We start from the raw sequence: 19977 nt of genomic DNA on the forward strand, positions 1-19977 counted from the left end.
GTTATTTCTGCTTACATTAATTAGTACATCCCCTAAGAGATCGTAAAAACACCACTTAGAACCTGCATCTAGAAGAGTTTGCAGAGGGTTCTTTGAATTCCCACCTAACCTGGAAAGTGGGTGGGGCAGCTGATCTAACTGTTACAGCCACCACAGTTCAGACAGGCTGGGTGTCTAGCCAGCCCAAGGTCAGAAGGATTGCCAGCCACCAAGCCAGAGATCACACTGGTCTGGATCCAGGCCAGGCAACGATGTTTTTAGCCCTTTCTGTTCTGGGTGGCTCAGGTGGAAAAGTCCATCACAGACATTTAGAAAAAAAAAAAAACATTAAAACCACTGTTTCTGGGGCTTCCGAATTCAGGGCAGTTGTTCTCCACACAATTCCATTCGTGTTAGGGGAACATTTTGAATCATCCCCAAATTTGGTTGATAGGGGAATCTCCTGGCATTGTATGGGCCAAAGATATATTGCAAAGCATAGGACTTGTCCTGATGGAACAATATTTAAAATTCATCACAGTAAAAACCACAAGTTAACTGTAATGATGATACCTCACCAGGTTCAGTTTAAACTGTTCATTGTGTAGCATGTGCATTTTTGTTTGGTCTTATAAACTATACGATACATCTGGTCCCTGGCCCCAAAAATCTGTTCACAAACAGGCACCACACCCATCACTCCCTTTAAAGCTCTCAGGCTCATCCCCACCCTCCTTGCCCCTGGAAACCTCTCACTGAGGCCTGAAGAGCACCACAGGGCTGACTCTGCCCGTCACTTGATATCCCTTTGTCCTGCTTTATTTTTCTCATCTGACCTCCATCTGGTGCATTATTATCTATTCTATCTTCCTTCATCCCTCCACTAGATTATGAACTCGATGAAGGCAGGGGTTTTGTGTTCTTCACTCTTGTACCCTGAGCACCCAGCACAGTGCCTGACTCATAGCAGATCCTCAAAAAATAACTGGTTGGATGAACCTGAAAACAAGAGATAAGACCTCCCTAATCTAAGCTAAAGAGTGACCACTGTACTGCCCAGCATGCCCCATGTGGTTGGTACTTAGGGACCTACAGTCCCTCCCTTCTCCCCAAGCAGATTCTCCTTCAGCCACAGGAGGGCATCGCTGTCCCAAAGGGCACCTGTTGCTTCCAGCAAAGGCATTGAGAAGGTGAAGCTAGAAACTTGTGTATTAGGGAGGGGGAGCAGGGTGTGAAGGGAACGCCCCCAAACACTTTCCCTGCCCAGCCTGAGCTGAACTCAGAAGTTTATGATGGGCCGATTACCCTCTGTTGAGCACCTGAGGCCTTCAATGTCCAAACCAGGTCTTTAGCTATGACTGATAATAATGGCAGCATCCATCATTTGAGCACTGTGTGCCAGGCCCTGTATGTACCTTACCTCTTGTAATCTGACAGCAACCCAAAGGTACTATGGTTAGCTCATTTTGTGGAGAAAGACACTGAGTCTTTGCATGGTAAAGGGACTAACCTGAAGTCCCACACTGAGAAAAAGGCAGAAGCAAGATTTAAATGCCACATGCCTGACCAACGCCACACCAAACCATTGCTGTGAAAAGGGTAGGTCCAAGGACAGAGGGATGGATGACTGGGGCCAGGGGAAATCAGGGAGAGCTCAGAAGAGGGCACACTTAAGCTGAATATGAAAGATGATCAAGGTTGGTTCTTTGACAGAGTGTCAAGATTTCCCTTCCTTAAGAGACTAACCAAAAGGATGTGTGGAGGTATGGGGCAGGCCGATCTGGCTGACCTCTGGGCTCTGAGAGGGAGCCAATGCCAGGGACAGCATCTCGTCCCCTACTGAGGGACAGAAGTAAGTCTCCCATCAGACTTGTTGGAGAGGGGAGCAAACTGATGAAACTAAGAATAGACCCAGAGGCCACACTCAAGCCCTTCCTCCTCAACTCCCCTCTCTCTGTGCTGCATTTTCTCAAAATGAGTTTGCTCATTTGTAAAGTGGTCTCTCCACAGAATGAAAGTAATCAACACACGTAATGCTCTTAGCCCAATGACCTGAATTGTCAGTAATACTGTTTCCCAAAGCTCAGAGTTCCTGTGTCCCCAAATCAGCCAGTACTGTTGGTTTTGACAACCACATTTCAGCCTAGGGCAGACTTGGAACAACTCACCCCCACACACACAGGTGATAGAGTTTATCAGAAGATTTCAGACTGATAAGGTGGCGGGTTAGCTTGAGTGATCCTTGTACCCTCTCTCCCTGGGCCCAGAGTCTGTCCTTTCCTGCTTGATTTTCAGCCAAGAGCCTGAAAGTCAAGGTCCCGATCAGATGAGACCCAGACAGCTCTGACCAGGTGGCTTATAGATCCTCCATCCCAAGAAGATGAGACAACTCCCATCCAGACAGACCAGACCGGTCCCAAAGTCCCCAGTGGTGGCCAGAATTTGAGAGAGACTGAACACTCACAGCTTTCCAGCCAGATGATCTATAGTGGAGGCGTGGGGGAGCCCCTGGAACAAGAGTTGTCACGAAGGCCATACAGTTATCTAAACCAAGTCCTTGAAGCCCCAAGGACTCAGGGAGAAGTAACCAAGAGACAATATTCTCAGGGCCCTGCGCTGGACCTAGATTTTAATCTTACCCCACCTCTTACTGGATGTGTGTCCTTGGACCAGCTCCTCCCTCTCTGAACCTTAATACCCTCATGTCTAAGGGAAGACCGATGATAACTTCCTCAGGTGGTTACTGTGAGAATTAAGTGAGGCTCACATGAGCTTCCAGTGTTACTTGGTCAGGGCAAGAGGTAGACCAGTGAGCTTGCTAACAGCCCTCTGTTTTCACCAGAGACAGCAGAGATCTTGAGCACAAGAAAATATATTTCTGAAATCCAGGTCTCTCGAAGATTTAGAATATTATTAAAACAAATGAGAGAAATGCAGTCCATGGTATCCATCAGCCAGCAAGGGTTGGTGAGCACCTGCTTGGTGCCAGGCCCCAGGGTTCATGGTGAGCCACCAACTTCTTCCAGGGTCCCACCCCGCGTACAGTCTGCTGAGAAGCGTGGTAACTAGAGGAAAGCGAGGATGGTGGGGGAAGAGACGGGCCCTGGAAACTTCTCACAGTGGATGTGGCCTGTCAGGGGGCCAAGGAGTCTTGTATCAACCAGGTGGTCAGAGAGTAGGTGGAGAATGTTCTGGGAGGAGAGACAGAATGCACACCAGGCCAGTTAGCTCAAGAGAATGTGATGCGATGCATTCTAGGAGTGAGACACACATATGAATGAATAAATAGCTTTGGATCAGTCTTTGTAATATAAGATGTTTCCAAATGAATTTAAATGTCCATCCACCCAGATGGTTAAGTCAATTCTGGATACATTCACATAGTGGATACAATGCAGCCATTTGTAAAGAATGAGTTCTCCATGCATGAAAATGGATGTTCTCCAAGATACCTTTTAAGTCATTTCCAGGAATAGGGCTCACCATGTGCCAGACACTGTTCTGAGCACTTGGCAAATAGTAACTCATGATCCTCACACCAGCCCCATTCGGGAGAAAGAAAAGAAAAACATGGAACGTAGGTTACTTGCTCCAAGTCACTCAGCCAGTAGGTGGAGGAGGCAGGATTTGAACTTGGGACCTGGAACTAGCATCTGTGCTGGACCATTCCACACACACACACACCCTGCCCCTTCAGAATGTGTAGTTTGGGGATGCCTGTGTGGCTCAGCGGTTTGGTGCCTGCCTTCAGCCCAGGGCGTGATGCTGGGGACCTGGGATGGATCCTGCATGGAGCCTGCTTCTGCCTATGTCTCTGCCTCTCTGTCTCTCATGAATGAATGAATGAATACATACATACATAAATACATACATACATACAATTTTAAAAAGAATGTGTAGTTTGCTTCTGTAGGGGAGGCCAAACTTTACCACTAATCTTAGGCTTTCAGCTGGGACTCTAACAAAAATTAGATTAAAAAGAAAAAATTTGCATTAATTCATGTAGCACACATTACTCAGAGAAACCTAATGAAAAGTAACTCAAAATGACAGCTTAGAATTCAGCCTAGATAGCATCTTCAACAAAAAAAAAATGATAAATTTGCAGAGAAATAACTGAACAAAAGGAAATGACTTAAGGCTTATGAGGGCAGCAGACTGTGGAAAGGTAAATATACAGGAGGGAACAAATGGAGGAAGGTTTGTTTGCAAATTCCCGTGGTGTCATCCTCTAGATTTATATCTGTCTCCAATAAAAGAATTAATATCCTGCCTTTAGGCAAAGAGGGAGCCTTTTCTGGGCTTGCTGCTTCTTAATTGCTTTCAGCTCAAAATAATTTTTATGTCAAAGAGGCATATTTTGGGATGACATATTCTGGTTTCTTTCACTTCCATCCTTATAAAATAAAATGGTTATAAGTACTCATTTGATTATCTCTATAGAGACCCTCCACCCTGGAAAGACACACCAAACAGTAATAGTGGGTGAAGGGAGATGGGACACCTGGGTAGCTAAGGGATGGTGTGGGAGGGGGACGTATTTTACACTGCCTTTTTCTTTTTCTTTTTCTTTTGCTTTTTCTTTTTCTTTTTTTTTTTTTTTTTTTTGGTTTTTGCTTTAGAATTTTGTACCATGCACTTTCTGTTTAAGAGTTTATTTATTTGAAAGAGAGCACAGAGGGAGAGGGAGAAGCAGTCTCCCCACTGAGCAGGGAGGCCAGTGCAAGGTCCCTGAGATCATGACCTAGCAAAATGCAGACCCTTGACTGACTGAGCCACCCAGGTACCCTGTACCATGCACTTTTAATGCGTATTAAAGATCCTGCTGGCTGGGGGAAGAGGATGGACTCAAATGCTCTGTATGGGAGTGCAACTTGCTAGGACCACCTTGGAAAATGAATTTTCCTAGATGTAAACCCAAGAGAAATGAGTGCGTATGTCCAAAAAAGGCATTTCAATAGTCTCATACTGGAAAAAAAAAAAAAAACAAAAAACGAAGTTCCTATGGATGGTAGGATATAAAAATCCATGTGTCTAGTTCTACAAGGGACTAGCACACTGCAAGGCAAATGAACATGTGACAAATGCACAAATGTGCTGATGAATTTCGAGGATATGACGTTCATCCAAATAAACCAGACGCAAAAGAGCACATACCACATGGTTCCATTGATACGAAATGAATCTGTGGTGTCAGAAATCAGGATCAAGGGTACCCTCGGGAGAGGGTAAAGGAGCAAATGGAAGGGCTCAGTGGGACTTCTTGGGGGCTGGTCATGTGCTGTTCCTTGAATTGGGTGATGGTTTCTCAAGCGTGTTCAGTCCGTGAGAATTCATTGAGATCACACTTTTGACTATGAATTATATGTATGTATGTCACTCGTGAATAAACAGCTTCAAGAATGAAAAAGCAGGGCGGCCTGGGTGGCTCGGCGGTTTAGGGCCGCCGTCAGCCCAGGGTGTGATCCTGGAGACTGGGGATCGAGTCCCATGTTGGGCTCCCTGCATGGAGCCTGCTTCTCCCTCTTCCTATGTCTCTGCCTCCCTCTGTCTTTCATGAATGAATAAATAAAATCTTAAAAAGAAAAAATGAAAAAGCAGCTGGGGGGCATTTGCAACTGTCAAGGTGAGAGATAAGAGAGCTGGGGCTGGCCTGGAGTGCTGATGGTGGGGTGGAGAGAGGGCTAGGGAGAGGGGTAGTGAGGGAGCTTGAGAAGCCAGGAGGGTGCCCAACTTCTGGCCGGCTGCTATGGTGCAGCCAGAGAGATGCTGGTAGCAGACACGGGCATGCAGGAGTATGAAGAGCTTGGTTTTTGTGGTGCCCAGGGGATGTGCAGGATGGATGTCATTCCAAGAAATGGTTGGCTGTGTCTGGGTTCAGAAGAAAGATCTAGAATCTTTGATTTTACAAAGTCCAACTTGGAGCCCCTTCCAGGGTGAATCCTACTCACTGGGAACCTATCTGGTTAGGAAAAACAGCCTTGGGATCCCTGGGTGGTGCAGCGGTTTGGTGCCTGCCTTTGGCCCAGGGCGCGATCCTGGAGACCCGGGATCGAATCCCACGTCGGGCTCCCGGTGCATGGAGCCTGCTTCTCCCTCTGCCTATGTCTCTGCCTCTCTCTCTCTCTCTCTCTCTCTGTGACTATCATAAATAAAAATAAAAATTAAAAAAAAAAAAAGAAAAACAGCCTTGTCCCCTCTGAGCTTTATCCCTGGAGCCCTTTGGGCTTGATGGAACCTGGCAGGTCTAGCTGGTTGGTCCCAAGGTAGACCATTCCTGCCATTCCCAGTGGCCAGGGCTCTGGGGCCAGGTGCTCAGGAAGCTCAGTGAAAGAGAAAGGGTGGAGCAGATGTTCCCCAAGGCCTGAGCCTGAGGGGGAGCTAGGTCAAGGGCTGAGTTAACAGTAACTCCATTAGTCACAGCCAGGTGGTCCCAGTGAAGGTCCCTGGGACTGGTCTGTGCCACACTCAAGGTGGCAGACACGAGGAAACTAAAGTTTCACAAAGAAGTTTAATGTAGTCTTACCTATAGAGCCTCAAATATGCCCCCTTTGAGAGAGAGTCGGAGGATCCGGGAGCAAGGTGTCTGTTTCCCAGGGGCAAGAGATGGAATGTACCTGCCCACACGTCAGACTGCCCACGCACCTTCTCCTCCACCTTCTCCTCGGTGTTCGACCACCTGCTCCCCTAGCGTCCAGCCCCCTCCACCTCCTGCCCCTCCACACCCACCACTGCAGTCTCCACGACCAACTCCAAAAGCATCGCTTCTTCGCCTCTCCCCTCCCCCGCCCCCTCTTCTCTCCATCTCCAGGCCCTTCACCTTTGTTTCTTCCAAACTCAAGCTGTCTGAAAATGCCCACACTGCGCGGGGTGGGGGTGGGGGTGGGGATATATTAACAGCTTTTTTTTTATTATACCTGACCATTCGAAACATCTAAAACAACAAAAGTTACTATCCTCCATGATTTACCATCACCACCCAAGATAATATTGTTTCATGCTGATTCTTCCTGACTTCTCTTCCATAATGACAGTTAATCATTGAGTGCTTACTTCTTGCCAAACACAATTCTGAGCACGTCGAATGAAAACAGAATTATAAACGTAATTCTCAAAACAACCTAATGGGGCACCTGGGTGGCATAGTCAGTTAACCTGCTCCCTTGGGCTCAGGTCACAATTCCAGGATCCTGGGATCAAGCCTCATATGAGGCTTGCTCAGCAGGGAGCCTGCTTCTCCTCCCTCTGCATGCCGTTCCTCCCACCTCCACCACCACTTGTGTTCTCTCTGTCAAAAAAATAAAGAAAAAAATCTTAATTAAAAAAAAAACACTTATCGAATGTATACCATTGTTTTCTCCATTTTACAGGTGAAGAAACGGAGGCACAGAGAGTAAGATGAGTCATCTGCTCCCTCATCTCCCACTTCTCCCTACACGGGGCTCCCTGCTGTTCCTCAGGCCAGCCTGGTGTGCCCCACCTCCTGGTCTTTGCATGTGCTTTTCCATCTGCCTGGAACATTTCCAGATCTTTACATGGCCCAGCCACACACACACCTCACTCCTCCTACCACCCTCCGGCCACACACACATACACACACATACACACATACACACACACACACACACACACACACACACACTATATGCAGGTCTCTGATCAAATGCCACTTCCTGGAAGGCTTTCCCCTGACCCTCCACCCCTTCTACTAGCTTTCTTTTGCTTCATAACAATTTTTACCACCAGCCATATTCATTCATCCATTCAGCACATATCTAGCAAGGCCCTCAAGTGTGCCACATACCGTTCTGAGTACTGGGGCTGCAACAAGGAAAAGATAGATGCAAGCTCCACCCTGATGGAACTTACACCCTCAGGGAAGCAGACATTATTCCACTGGCTCATAACAGCTGGCCTATATCCTGGCTCCATTTATGAGCCATGTGGCTCAATGCTTAACCTTTCTGAGCCTCGGTCCCCTCATCTGCAAAACTGGGCTAATCATAAAGCCCACCATGAGGGCTGTTGCAAAAATGAAACAAACTAGGGGTGCCTGGCTGGCTCAGTTGGTAGAGCATCCGACTCTTGATCTCAGGGTTGAGTTTGAGCCCCATGTTAGGGGTAGAGATTAAATTTTTTAAAATGAAATGAGCTAATATAGTAACAACTGTTCAGTACTTATTGGCACTTATTATTATGGTTATGATTATCATCATTAGGCTCCATAGGGAGGCAGAGGTGGTCAGTCTTTCCGCCCAGGACCCCATGGCCCCAAAGTTTCTCAGAGCAGCCAGAGAGATCAATGGGGGGCAGAGAAGGCATGAGAGAGGAAGCAGGCCTTGAACCAGGACTCAAAGAGGGGATGGGATTTGGAGAGGTGGGAGTTGGGGAGAGAAGGCTCACCAGGCAGGACTCCCTGACCAGAGGGAAGCAGGTGGAGCTGAGTGCCCAGGCCTAAGTGTGCTTCTCTTCTTTTGTCCCCCTCGGAGAGCACACATGGTGGCTGGGCACCCTCTGCTGCCCCTCCTGTCTGGTGCAAGTTCTGGAGGTAAAGGAACAGCCCGGTAAGGAAGCAGGAGGTGGGTAAGGCAGCCAATGGGTTTAAGAGGGCAGCAGTGGTCTCATGCCCCAGAGACTGTAAGCATGAGACTGTGAGGACATCCAGACAAGAAATGTCACCAGAACACTTTTGTGAGGCTCAATTCTACCTTGAACTTGGCCAAACCCCAGAAGGGTGACAGAGTGGAGACCAGGCAGGCCCTGGTGTGGATGGAGCAGCCCAGGTGTGACAGTTGTTTTTAATTTGCCTTTTTGCTCTGTCAAGATCACCCAGATCACCAACATCCCCATATCGCCAAGTCCAATGGCCACTGCTCTGGCGCCTTGTCCTCCCAGCAACCTCCATATAGCAACCGGCCCGTTAGGGCTTCCAGAGACCCCGCTCTGACCCAGCTGCCCCTCCCAGCCTCCTTGGCAGGATCCTTGGTCAGTCAGTTGCTTGCTTGCTTGCCTGGTTTTGAGCACTTTCTTGCTTCCTAACACTACAAGATGCTCCAGCCTATCCTGCCAGATCCTAGATTGGGTATTTCTTCAAAGAGCCCTGGTTCCTTTTATTGGAGAATGGTATTAGAAACCAAGATCTGGGATGCCTGGGTAGCTCAGTGGTTGAGTGCCTGCCTTCGGGTCAGGATGTGATCCTGGAGTCCCGGGATCAAGTCCCACATCAGGCTCCCTGCATAGAGCCTGCTTCTCCCTCTGCCTGTGTTTCTGCCTCTCTCTCTCATGAATAAATAAATAAAATCTTAAGTAATAAATAAAATCTTAAAAAAAAAAAAAGAAACTAAGATCTGGGTGCTAAATGTGCTTCTTGCTCTTTGAATGTCTTTCTTTTAGGCCCTGACAGCCAACAGAGCAAAGAAATATATGTGTGTATACTAATCTGTAATATACACATACCCATAAATATTTCTGTATGTAACCATCTGTATCTATATTAAATTTAACATAGTTCTCACTAACAGTTCTTTTTACAACTTTTTTATAATATCTATTTTGTTGCTGAGATTATTTTTTCCTTCATTTCAAGGGAATTTGTAATTGATTGTCAAAGCATTTTTATGATGGCTGCTTTCAGATCTTCTCAGATAATTCTAACATCAGATTCAGCTCAGTGCCAGAGTCTGTTGATTGTTTTTCTCATTCAAGTTGTGGTTTTCTTTTTTTTTTTTTAAGATTTTATTTATTTATTCATGAGAGACACAGAGAGATAGAGAGACACAGGCAGAGGGAGAAGCAGGCTCCATGCAGGGAGCCCGACGTGGGACTCGATCCTGGGACTCCAGGACCACGCCCTGGGCCGAAGGCAGGTGCTAAACTGCTGAGCCACCCAGGGATCCCCTGATTTTCTTGATTCTTATTTGGATGGGTGATTTTCAGTTGTATCTTGGTCATTTTTGTCTGTGATCTTTAGAAACTCCAGGTCCTACTTAAGCCCCTTATTTTAGCAGGCAAACATGGTGTTTAGGTTTAATGCAGGTCCCAGACCATTTTTGTGGGCTGTGGTTCCAATGACAGTTTAGTTTTTAGAGCCTTTGCTATATTATTTTGGTCACTTTGGTTTATCTGGTATCATTGGATCTTGTACTGGCTTCCACTCATGCTACCAGGAGGGTAGAAGTGATTGCCCCAGGCCTGGCTGCTCTGTGTCCCTTGGTAGGGAGGGAAGTGTCAGACCTACTGGGATTGCTTGTTCTGGCAGGATCTATCCTGCCTTTCCACCTGTTCACAGCACCCCCCCCCCCGCCCCTGTGTCTCCCTGAGGGGAATGTGAGTGCTCCTCCTGCATGCTTACTGTTAGCGGTATTGGACTCATCTGATATTGGCAGGGAGGCTCCCTTCAATCCAGGGCTGCCTACCTGAGCCAGATAGACTTAGGCACATTTCTGTGTTGTTTTTGTTGTTGTTGTTAAAGATTTTATTTATTTATTCATGAGAGACGGGGGGTGGGGGGCAGAGACATAGGCAAAGGGAGAAGCAGGCTCCCTGCCAGGGGCCTGATGCGGGACTCAATCCTCGCACCCTGGGATCACCTGAGCCGAAGGTAGACACTCAACCACTGAGCCATCCAGGTGCCCCACATTTCTGGTTTGATGTGGTACTGGTAGTCTAAAGCTCTTTGTGGCAAATTACCGCAGTCTTGATGGCTTAAAACAACAGAATCTATTCTCTTACTTCTGGGGGTCAAAAGTCCAAAAGCAGTATCACTTGGGCAAACCAAGGTGTTGACAGGACCACAACTCCTTCTGGGGGCTCTAAGGAGGAAACTATTCCCTGCCTCTTCCAGCTTCTGGTGTCAGCTATTTTTCCTTGGTTTGTGGCTACATCAATCTGGTCTTTAATGCCAGCACCTTCAAATTTCTCAGCTCTGTGGTCACATGACTTTCTTTGGGGAGGGGCAGGGGGAGGGAGGACAGGGGAGAGGTAGGAGGAGAGAGAGAAATCTGCTTTCCTCCTATATACATGCAATTGCATTTTGGGCCACCCTGATAGACTGGGATAATCTCCCCACCTCAAGATCCTTAACTTAATCCTATCTGTAAAGGTCTTATATCCATGTAAAGTAACATTTATAGGTCCCAGAGATTAGGACCTGACTTCTTTGGGAGATTATTTTTCAGGCTGCCACATGTAGCCAGAGACAACTTACCCCCATGTCACTATATAAAAGGGGGTTTTCTCAGCTTTCTCTTCTATAAAAGGGGGTTAATAACAGTGATATTGGGATGAGGATTATATAAGCCACTGCATACAAAACACCTATCACTGCATTTCGCATTCTTGGGTCAGCCACCTGTTGCCTTGCTAGATGGGAAAAAAAGATTCCACCATGGGAGAAGGATGGGATCACAAAGGGTAGGAGGCAGGTCAGTAGAAATCTATGTGTCCTCACTTCCCACTGAGGGCACAAATCCTGCAAAAGACAGTTAGCTAGGGTAAAGGGAAAGTCAAAAGCACTGGAGAGGTTGCACCTGAAGGTAAAGCCTCACATCTCAGGTAAGGCTTACAGAGTTCCCTGAAGTTCCCCATACTTCCAGATCAGGCTGGGAAAGCTGCCAGAGTGGGGCACCTCTGTGCCAGAGGTGACACTCAAAAGAGTTAACAACTGGCAGGACAGTGCCAATCACAAGACTGGCCCTAGGTTGGAACAGGTTCCTGGGGGTCCCTGCTGTGCCCTGTTATCCACTCTTTAATTGCTAGATCACAGAGAGGTCTGAGAAGGCAGTGCCTGGGGGAAGAGAAGGGAGAAGAGCAGTAGGGGCCAGGGGGCACTGCTACCCTGCTACCCAATAACCGTTCTGGAGGTATTTTAGTTTGGGTGTTTTTTTGTTTTTTTTTTTTGTATTTTAGTATTTTAATAATCATTGAGATCTTTGTGGCAGATTGCATGTCCCAGAAATGGCTATAACAAAATATCCCATCCCACCTGGTCTACTTAATGATGTGACTTTTACCCTCCTCCCACCGAGAGAGAAGGTCTAAGTTTCCTTCCCGTTAATCTAGGGTGGGGGTGGGGCTAACTATGGAATAAGTAACGTGACGTGACTTCCAAGTTTAGGTCCCAAAATGTGATAGAGCTTCCACCTGGTTCTCTTGGGACACTATTGGAATCCAGGCATCCTGCTATAAGGAAGCCAAACAGCCTTCAGAGAGGTCACATTTAGGTATGAACTAAATGTTTGTGTCCCCCTCATACACACATCCTAATTCATATGTTGAAGTCCTTACCTTCATTCAACGTGCTCCCAATTCCGAGAGGAGCTTCAGGCTTTACCTTCTCATATGCTATCTTGGGATGGGGGACGGAGGTAAGCAATAGCTTTGAGGTGTTGGCTCAAGATTTATCCCCACAGAGAGATTGTTTTAAGTGAAAAGAAAATGTGTTGTTGTTGTTGTTGTTTGTTTTTACTACTGCTTTTTATGAGGGCTTTCTGTACCAGGCACATTTGTCCTCACCCGAGCTAAAATATTTTTTTGAAAGTAATTTCAAGCTTATAAGAAACAAGCAAAAATTGTATGAAGACTTCCCATTACTACCTTCACTCAGATTCCCCGACTGTTAACATTTTATACTTGCTTTATCCTTCTCCCTCTTTGTCTCTGTAATGAGATCTTTTTAAAAGCCAAAGGGACTGGGTCTGGCTCAGGTAAGATGGCCCTTATTTCTCCCAATGGATGCAGTCATAAAACCTGGACAGAGTACATGGAGTAGCTATTTAAGAACTCTGAAGAATAAGCAGTAGCAGAACGATGGAGGGACAAGACCAGAATTTGAAGTACCACCACGCTAGCAATGAGCTTACCTTTTTTTTTTTTTTTAAGATTTTGTTTATCCATGAGAGACACAGAGAGAGGCAGAGACACAGGCAGAGGGAGAAGCAGGCTCCATGCAGGGAGCCCGATGTGGGACCCGATCCCAGGACCCCAGGGTCACACCCTGGGCTGAAGGCAGACACTTAACCGCTGAGCCACCCAGGCATCCCAAGTTTACCATTTTCACCACAGTATTTCCCAGCCTGGACCCAATGCAGCTTACAACGTGGAAATGCTGCACATCAGGGTAGACAAAGAAAGCTCTAGAGTCCCACTAATTCTGATTAAGTTCAGAAAAGTTCTCCTAATGCTTAGAGTTGGGGAAATCTCCCAGATTTGTTTCTTCATTCCATTCACTTGCACATTGGCCCCCAAGAAATCCCATGGGGAGGGTAGTAGCAACAGCAGTGATGCTCCACACCCGCAGGAGTCGAAAACATTGAGAGATGGGGACATTCCTCTCCATTCACAGGGGCTGAGAGAGGAGAGCATACTCCTGTTGCCTTTCCTTATCTTCTGTTTGCTCACTGCTTGGTTCCTAACACGGGTGCAGTCATGGAAGGTGATGGACATACTAGAACAAATAAGTTTCCAGATTTCTGATTGGAGGACCAAAAAGAGAGCCCCAGCAAACCAAAAATTTACAGAGGCAATCACAAGAAGAGCTCAGAAGAGCAACCTAAGTTGTTTATAAACTCCTGGGCCCATCCCCTGTTTTGTATATGTGAATTAAACACAAAAAGGTTCACCTAGACTTTGAGAATTTACTATAGGATTAAATACTGCCCAGGTTCTAGACAGACCACTGAGTGATGCACACATGGAACAGATTCAAATGGCAGGGGAGAGGCTTTGAAAATAGAAAGGACCTGGAAGTCCTAACCCACAGCCTGAGCCAATCAGATCAATTGCCTGCCTGCTAGAACAAAATATCAACATTCTCCATAGGATTTTTTTTTAAGATTTTGTTGATTTATTCATGAGAGACACACAGAGAGAGGCAGAGACATAGGCAGAGGGAGAAGCAGGCTCCCCACAGGGAGCCTGATGTGGGACTCGATCCCAAGACCCCAGGATCATGCCCTGAACTGAAGGCAGACAGTCACTCAACCACTGAGCCACCGAGGTGCCCCTCTCCATAGGATTTTTTTTTAAGATTTATTTATTTTATTCAGAGAGAGAGAGAGAGAGAGAGAGACAGAGAGACAGAGAGACAGAGAGAGACTGAGAAGCAGAGACACAGGCAGAGGGAGAAGCAGGCTCCATGCAGGGAGCCCGACACGGGACTCCATCCCGGGTCTCCAGGATCACACCCCAGGCTGCAGGCGGCGCCAAACCGCTGCGCCACTGGGGCTGCCCTCGATAGGATTTTTAAAGGACTCTGAGTATTATAGCATGATATTCAGAATATCCAAATATATGCCAAAATGACTTTACATATGAAGAAACATGAAAATCTCAACTCACATGGGAGAAGACAATCAACAAATGCCAATGCTGAGGTGATATAGATGTTGGAATTATCTGACAGTCTTTAAAGCAGCTAATATAAAAATGCTTCAGCGAATAGGGGCAAACCGTCTCAAAAGGAATGGGTAGATAGAAATTTTAAGCAAATAACGTGAGAAGAACAAAATGAGAATTCTTAGAATTGAAAATCTTAGAATTGAAAAAAAACATAAATAAAAACTTAAAAACTCTTTGGAATGGGTGGCTAGCAGAATAGAGATGGTAGAGAAACAAGTCATTGATCTCAAAGATAGAAAAATAGAAATTATCCAATCTGAGGGTGCCTGGGTGGCTTAGTCGGTTAAGCTTTCTTGATTTCAGTTCAAGTCATGATCTCAGGGTTATGAGATCGAATCTTGCATTGGGCTCCATGCTGGGTGTGGAGCCTGCTTAAAATTCTTTCTCTCTGGGACGCCACTGGCTCAGGGGTTGAGCATCCACTTTCAGCTCAAGGTGTGATCCTGGGTCCAGGGATTGAGTCCCGAGTTGAAGTCCCTGCGAGGAGCCCACTTCTTCCTCTATGTCTCTGCCTTTCTCTGTGTGTCTCTCATGAATAAATAAATTTAAAAAAAGATTATTTTTTCCCTCTGCCCACCCCACCCCCCACTTGTGTGTGCATGCACATCCATGCACCTGCGTGCTCTCTCTTTCTCTCAAAAGAAAAAAATTATCCAATCTGAACAACAGAGAGAAAGATTGTGAGGAACCTCAGGAATGGGTGAGACTATTCCAAAAGAGCAAATGTTTGTGTAATCAGAATCTAGGAAGAACAGGAGAAATATGGTGCAGAAAAAATATTTGAAAAAAATGGCTGAAAATTTCCATGAATGAAACACAAACAGGATAAACCCAAAGGGATCTAAGCCCCATTTTTCAGACCTTGGAGTCACAAGGAAGGAACCACTTCCCCTGTCATCTGAGATACTTATAACTTGAGACTAAAATGACATCCTGTGTCCTTTATAAACCATGAAAATAATACACACAAAGATTAAAAATAAACTCAATCAGTTCAGAATGACATTAAATGGAAAGTCTAATCTCCTAGTCCCACCTCTTAGAGTCACTCATTATTTCCATTTTAAGTTCTTCCGGTTGCTAAAGTTGGACTTTAAAAGATTTGAACACTGGGGTGCCTGGGTGGGTCAGTTGGTCAAGCGTTGGACTCTTGATTTTGGCTTAAGTCATGATGTCAGGATCATGGGATGGAGCCCTACTTTGGGCTCAGTGCTCAGCAGGGAGTCTACTTGAGATTCTCTCTCTTCTTCTGCCCCTCCTCTTCCTCTCTCTCTCTCCCTCTCAAATAAATAAATAAATAAATAAATAAATAAATAAATAAATCTTTTTTAAAAATTAAAAAATAAAAGATTTGAACACTTAACATCTTTATTAATGAATAACTAGACTTAAGCTAACCAGTTAAGTCTTATAAGAAAATAAATCATAATTCTGTAAAAAAGAAAAATGAACATAGAACCAAAATCACTGGGCAGTCCCGGTGGCGCAGCGGTTTAGCGCCGCCTGCAGCCTAGGGCATGATCCTGGAGACCCTGGATTGAGTCCCACGTCGGGCTCTCTGCATGGTGCCTGCTTCTCCCTCTGCCTGTGTCTCTGCCTCTCTCACAGACACCTGTCCTGTGTCTGTGTCTCTATGAATAAATAAATAAATAATCTTTTAAAAAAAGAACCAAAATTACTTTGAAATGCAACACCAAAAAAAAGAAATCCAATTAAAAATAGGCAGAGGACATGAATAGACATTTTTCCAAAAAAGACATCCAGATGGCCAACGAACGTGAAAATTTGCTCAACATCAGTAATCATCAGGGAAATGTAAATCAAAACCAGAATGAGCTATCTTACACCTGTCAGAATGATTAGAATAAAAAAGATAAGAAATAACAAATATTGACCAAAATATGGAGGAAAAGGAACTCTTTGCACTGTTGGTGGGAATGTAAATTGGTGCAGCCATTGTGGAAAACAGTGTGGAGGTTCCTCAAAAAATTAGAAATGCCATGCCATCCAGTAATTCCACTACTGGGTATCTTTTACCCAAATAAAACAAACAAAAAACACCCCCACTTAATTTGAAAATATATATGCGTCCTTATGTTTATTGCAGCATTATTTGCAGTAGTCAAATAGGGATGTAAGTGTCTATCAGTAGATGAATGGATAAAGAAGATGCAATATACATATACAGTGGAATATTACTTGGCCATTAAAAGGATATCATATCTTGCCATTTGCGACAGCATGGACTGACCTACAGGGTATTATGCTGAGTGAAGTAAGTCAGACTGAGAAAGACAAATACCATATAAATTTACTTACAGGTGGAATCTACAAAACAAATGAATTTTTTTTTTAAATGCAGAAACAGTCCCATACAGAGAACATAAGATTGTTACCAGAGGGGAGGGGGGCAGGAGGAGAGGCAAAATGGGTGAAGGGGAGTGGGAGATTCAGGCTTTCAGTTACGGAATGAATAGTCCCCAGGAATAAAAGGTACAGCATAGAGAGTATGTACTGTAATAGCATTGTATAGGACAGGTGGTAGCTACCCTGGCGGTGAGCGGACAGCATAATGTATAGACTTGTCCAATTACTATGTTGCACATCTGAAACTCATGTAACATTGTGTGTCAACTATAATTCAATAGAAAAGAAAAAAAGCCAGGTTGGAAAGGAGCTCCTCCTTTTAATTGTCTCCCTCCCTCCCTCTCTCTCTCTCTGTCTCTTTTAAAAGTAGGCTCCACACCCAGCATTGGAGCCCAGCACTGGGGTTGAATGCACATCCTGAGATCAAGACCAGGGCTGAGATCTAGAGTCTAGACACTTAACCAAATGAGCCACCCAGGCACCCCTAATTTTGTCTCTTAATATCTATTCTTCCTTTCTTCTATAGGCACAGAACCCCTATTTTTAGTTGGGCATGGGGCACCCAGAATGAATGCTATATTTCCCAGCTTCCTGAGCAGCTCAATTTAGCTACACGACTAGGTAGTAGCCAGTGAGGTATGCCGGGAAGAGATGCATGCAACTTCTAGGTCATGCACTTGCAGGGAAGGGGATATATCCTCACATTCCCCTTTTCCCTCTTTCCACTGGTTGGGATGCAAACATTCTGGAGAGCCAGCTTGGGTCATTCACAGGAGAGAGTAGGATTCTAGGGATGGAGAGGTACAAGTAGAAGGATCCGCCTGTGAAACTGAGGTGCCCTATCTGCCTCTGGACTGTTATAAGAGAGAGACAACAACGTCAGACTCATTTCAGCCACTGTTAATTTGGTTTCTGTTACAGCCCGTATCCGAAATAATGCAAAATTCCCAAAGCAGTCACAAGCTGAGATTCTAGGGAAGGGGACATGAATGATGGGAAGCGTGTCAAAGAACTTTAAGGTCATGTTAAAATATCTCAGGAGCACATGCAGGAAGACCCAGAGAAGGATTATCCATACCTGCCTCCCACCTGTCCTGCTCCGCTGTGTCACAATGTTTCCCTGGGGCCAGAGTATTTCTGTGAGTTCTTTCTACACCGGCATCCGCGTCCACGCAGTGGGCCAACTCCTAGGACCTTGGCTAAACCTAGCTACCTCAGGGAAGCACTCCGCACACCCCAGGCCAAGGCATCTCTGTTGTATGCACCTCAGAGCATGGCGTCACGTATTATGCACAGTACTCACAAATTTGAAAGTTCACATTTACCTCCGCGGTAATTTAATAGACTAAGTTCTGCGAGGTCGGGGACTGAATCTGTCTCCTTCCCTGTTGTATCCCCAGCACCTAGGACAGGGCATGGCATATGGTAGGCGCTCAAGAAGAACCTAAGTGTGGAATGAATGAATGAGTCAGTGAATGAATGAATGAATGAATGAATGAATGAATGAATGAATGAATGAAAGAAAGAAAGAAAACCAGACATGACCGGACAGGCTCCATGCAGGGCAGTGTAAATAAATACCGACTCCTCTTCCAGGGAAAAATGCGGAGCTCAGGATCGTGAACCATTCTTGACCGCTAAGTGAAGGTTCCGACCAATGCGCCGACCTCCGCCCACCACCCTGGGGGACGCGCGTGTCCTTCCACGTGTGAACCTGCTGAAGGTCACCCAGCCGGGAACGAACGGCTCCCACTTCCCAGGTGCAGAAACACGGGGAAAGAGGCGCCGGGCCGGCCGGGAGCCCGCGGCGGGGGCGGCGGGGGCGGCGGGGGCGGCGGGGGCGGCGGGACGGCGCCCCGACCGCGGCCTCCCGAGGCCTCGGGGCCGCCCGACTTCCGGTCCCCGGCCCGCCGCCGGGCTGCGGGGACGTGCGCGCCGTGTGGAGCGCGCGCGCAGGGCGGGGCGTGCGGGGGCGCGCGCGCAGGGCGGGGCGTGCGGGGGCGCGCGCGTGCGCAGGCGAGGCGAGGCGCCGAGGGCCGAAGCAGAGCCGGGGCCGCGCCGCCAGGTCCGCCGTCGGTCCACGCCGCCCGCCGCCCGCCGCCCGCCGCCCGCCGCCCGCCCAGCGCCTCCCCCCCCGCCGCCGCCGCCGCCGCCGCCATGGGAGTGCAGGTGGAGACCATCTCTCCCGGAGACGGTGAGTAGGCGCGCTCGGCGGGCCCGGAGTGCCCCCGCCGCCGCGCGCATCCGCTCACCGCTCCCTCCCTCCCTCCGTCCGTCTGTCTGTCTGTCTGTCTGTCTCCTCAGGACGCACCTTCCCGAAGCGCGGTCAGACCTGCGTGGTGCACTACACGGGTGAGTCGGCGGGCTCGCGGGGGGCGGCGGGGCGGGCGGCCGCGGCGGCCTGGGGGCAAAGGCCCGGGGCGTGGCGGCGGCGGGGCCCGCGGGGCCCGCGTGGCCCGAGGCGGAGGCCTGGGCGGTGACCTCGGGCATGCCGGACCCGGGACGGTCTGACCCGGCTCTTTCGCGCTTCCACAGCAGTCCTGTGCCCACTGCGCGGATGGGGAAACTGAGGCTGGGGTGGGGGGCGAAGTCGCTGGCGCAAGGTCACATGCTCGGAACCGGCAGCGCCCCGGCCGGCCGGGGACCGTCAGAAAGGGGTTTGTACCGTTTCTGTGTCCCGGGTGACATCCTGCCTCCCCTTCCGGCCCTCCCTGGGATGGAGATAAGAAGGGCGAGGTAATTTCCAGTCTGCCGAGCTGCCTCTGCCTGAAGTCGGGATTCGTCCCTCCGCCGCGGTTGGAGAAAACGTCCTGGTTCCTAAGCACTGTTTGGGCTCAGCCTGGCCTTGGAGGAGCTACATCTGCACGGTCTTTTTTCCTCTTCTTACTTTTGAGCCACCTGCAAATCCAAGCCTCAGTAGCACGTACGGCCCAGGCTGATGGAACATGTAATTTAGCCCCCACCTCCCACCTCCCACCTCCAGTCCTCCTAGGAGTACAGACTTTCTCCTCCCCATTTTAAAGATAAGGAAACTGAGGCCCAGTTAGAGTTACACGATTGTGGACCTTCAGCCAGAATCAGTCTGCCATAACTCAGACTTCAGAGTGGATGCCTTGAGACCATCTTTTACTCCATGCCCTTACAAGGTCCTCCTGGGTTGTATTGGGGAGGGGGGTGGAGGCTGAGCAGGCGGAGACTCTCCGTGGCTCTGGGCTGGAGTGGGGGGCGGTGATT

At 47.6% G+C, this 19977-nt stretch overlaps 1 protein-coding gene and 1 long non-coding RNA gene across 5 annotated transcripts in view; one reads left to right on the forward strand and one right to left on the reverse strand.

Annotated features, from left to right (window-relative positions):
• Positions 1-2835: 2835 nt before the first annotated feature.
• LOC112673717 (uncharacterized) lies at positions 2836-18575 on the reverse strand. The gene is made up of 2 exons (XR_003145011.3): positions 18325-18575; positions 2836-3170 (listed from the first exon to the last, which is right to left on the reverse strand). It is a non-coding gene; the product is annotated as an uncharacterized LOC112673717 (long non-coding RNA).
• Positions 18576-18829: 254 nt separating this feature from the next.
• FKBP1A (FKBP prolyl isomerase 1A) overlaps positions 18830-19977 on the forward strand; it is a 31786-nt gene continuing 30638 nt past the window's right edge. For 2 of the 4 annotated variants that reach the window (XM_049100596.1, XM_049100595.1), the window contains exon 1: positions 19217-19400. In XM_049100596.1, coding sequence (XP_048956553.1) covers positions 19232-19400 — 169 coding nt within the window. In that variant the 5' untranslated portion in view covers positions 19217-19231. Of the gene's footprint in view, positions 18938-19047; positions 19096-19216; positions 19401-19977 lie in introns of those variants that run through there. The other 2 variants (XM_025469572.3, XM_025469571.3) reach the window with 2 other exon arrangements.

Source organism: Canis lupus, chromosome 24 (assembly GCF_003254725.2).
Source record: "Canis lupus dingo isolate Sandy chromosome 24, ASM325472v2, whole genome shotgun sequence".
Classification (NCBI taxonomy): domain Eukaryota; kingdom Metazoa; phylum Chordata; class Mammalia; order Carnivora; family Canidae; genus Canis; species Canis lupus.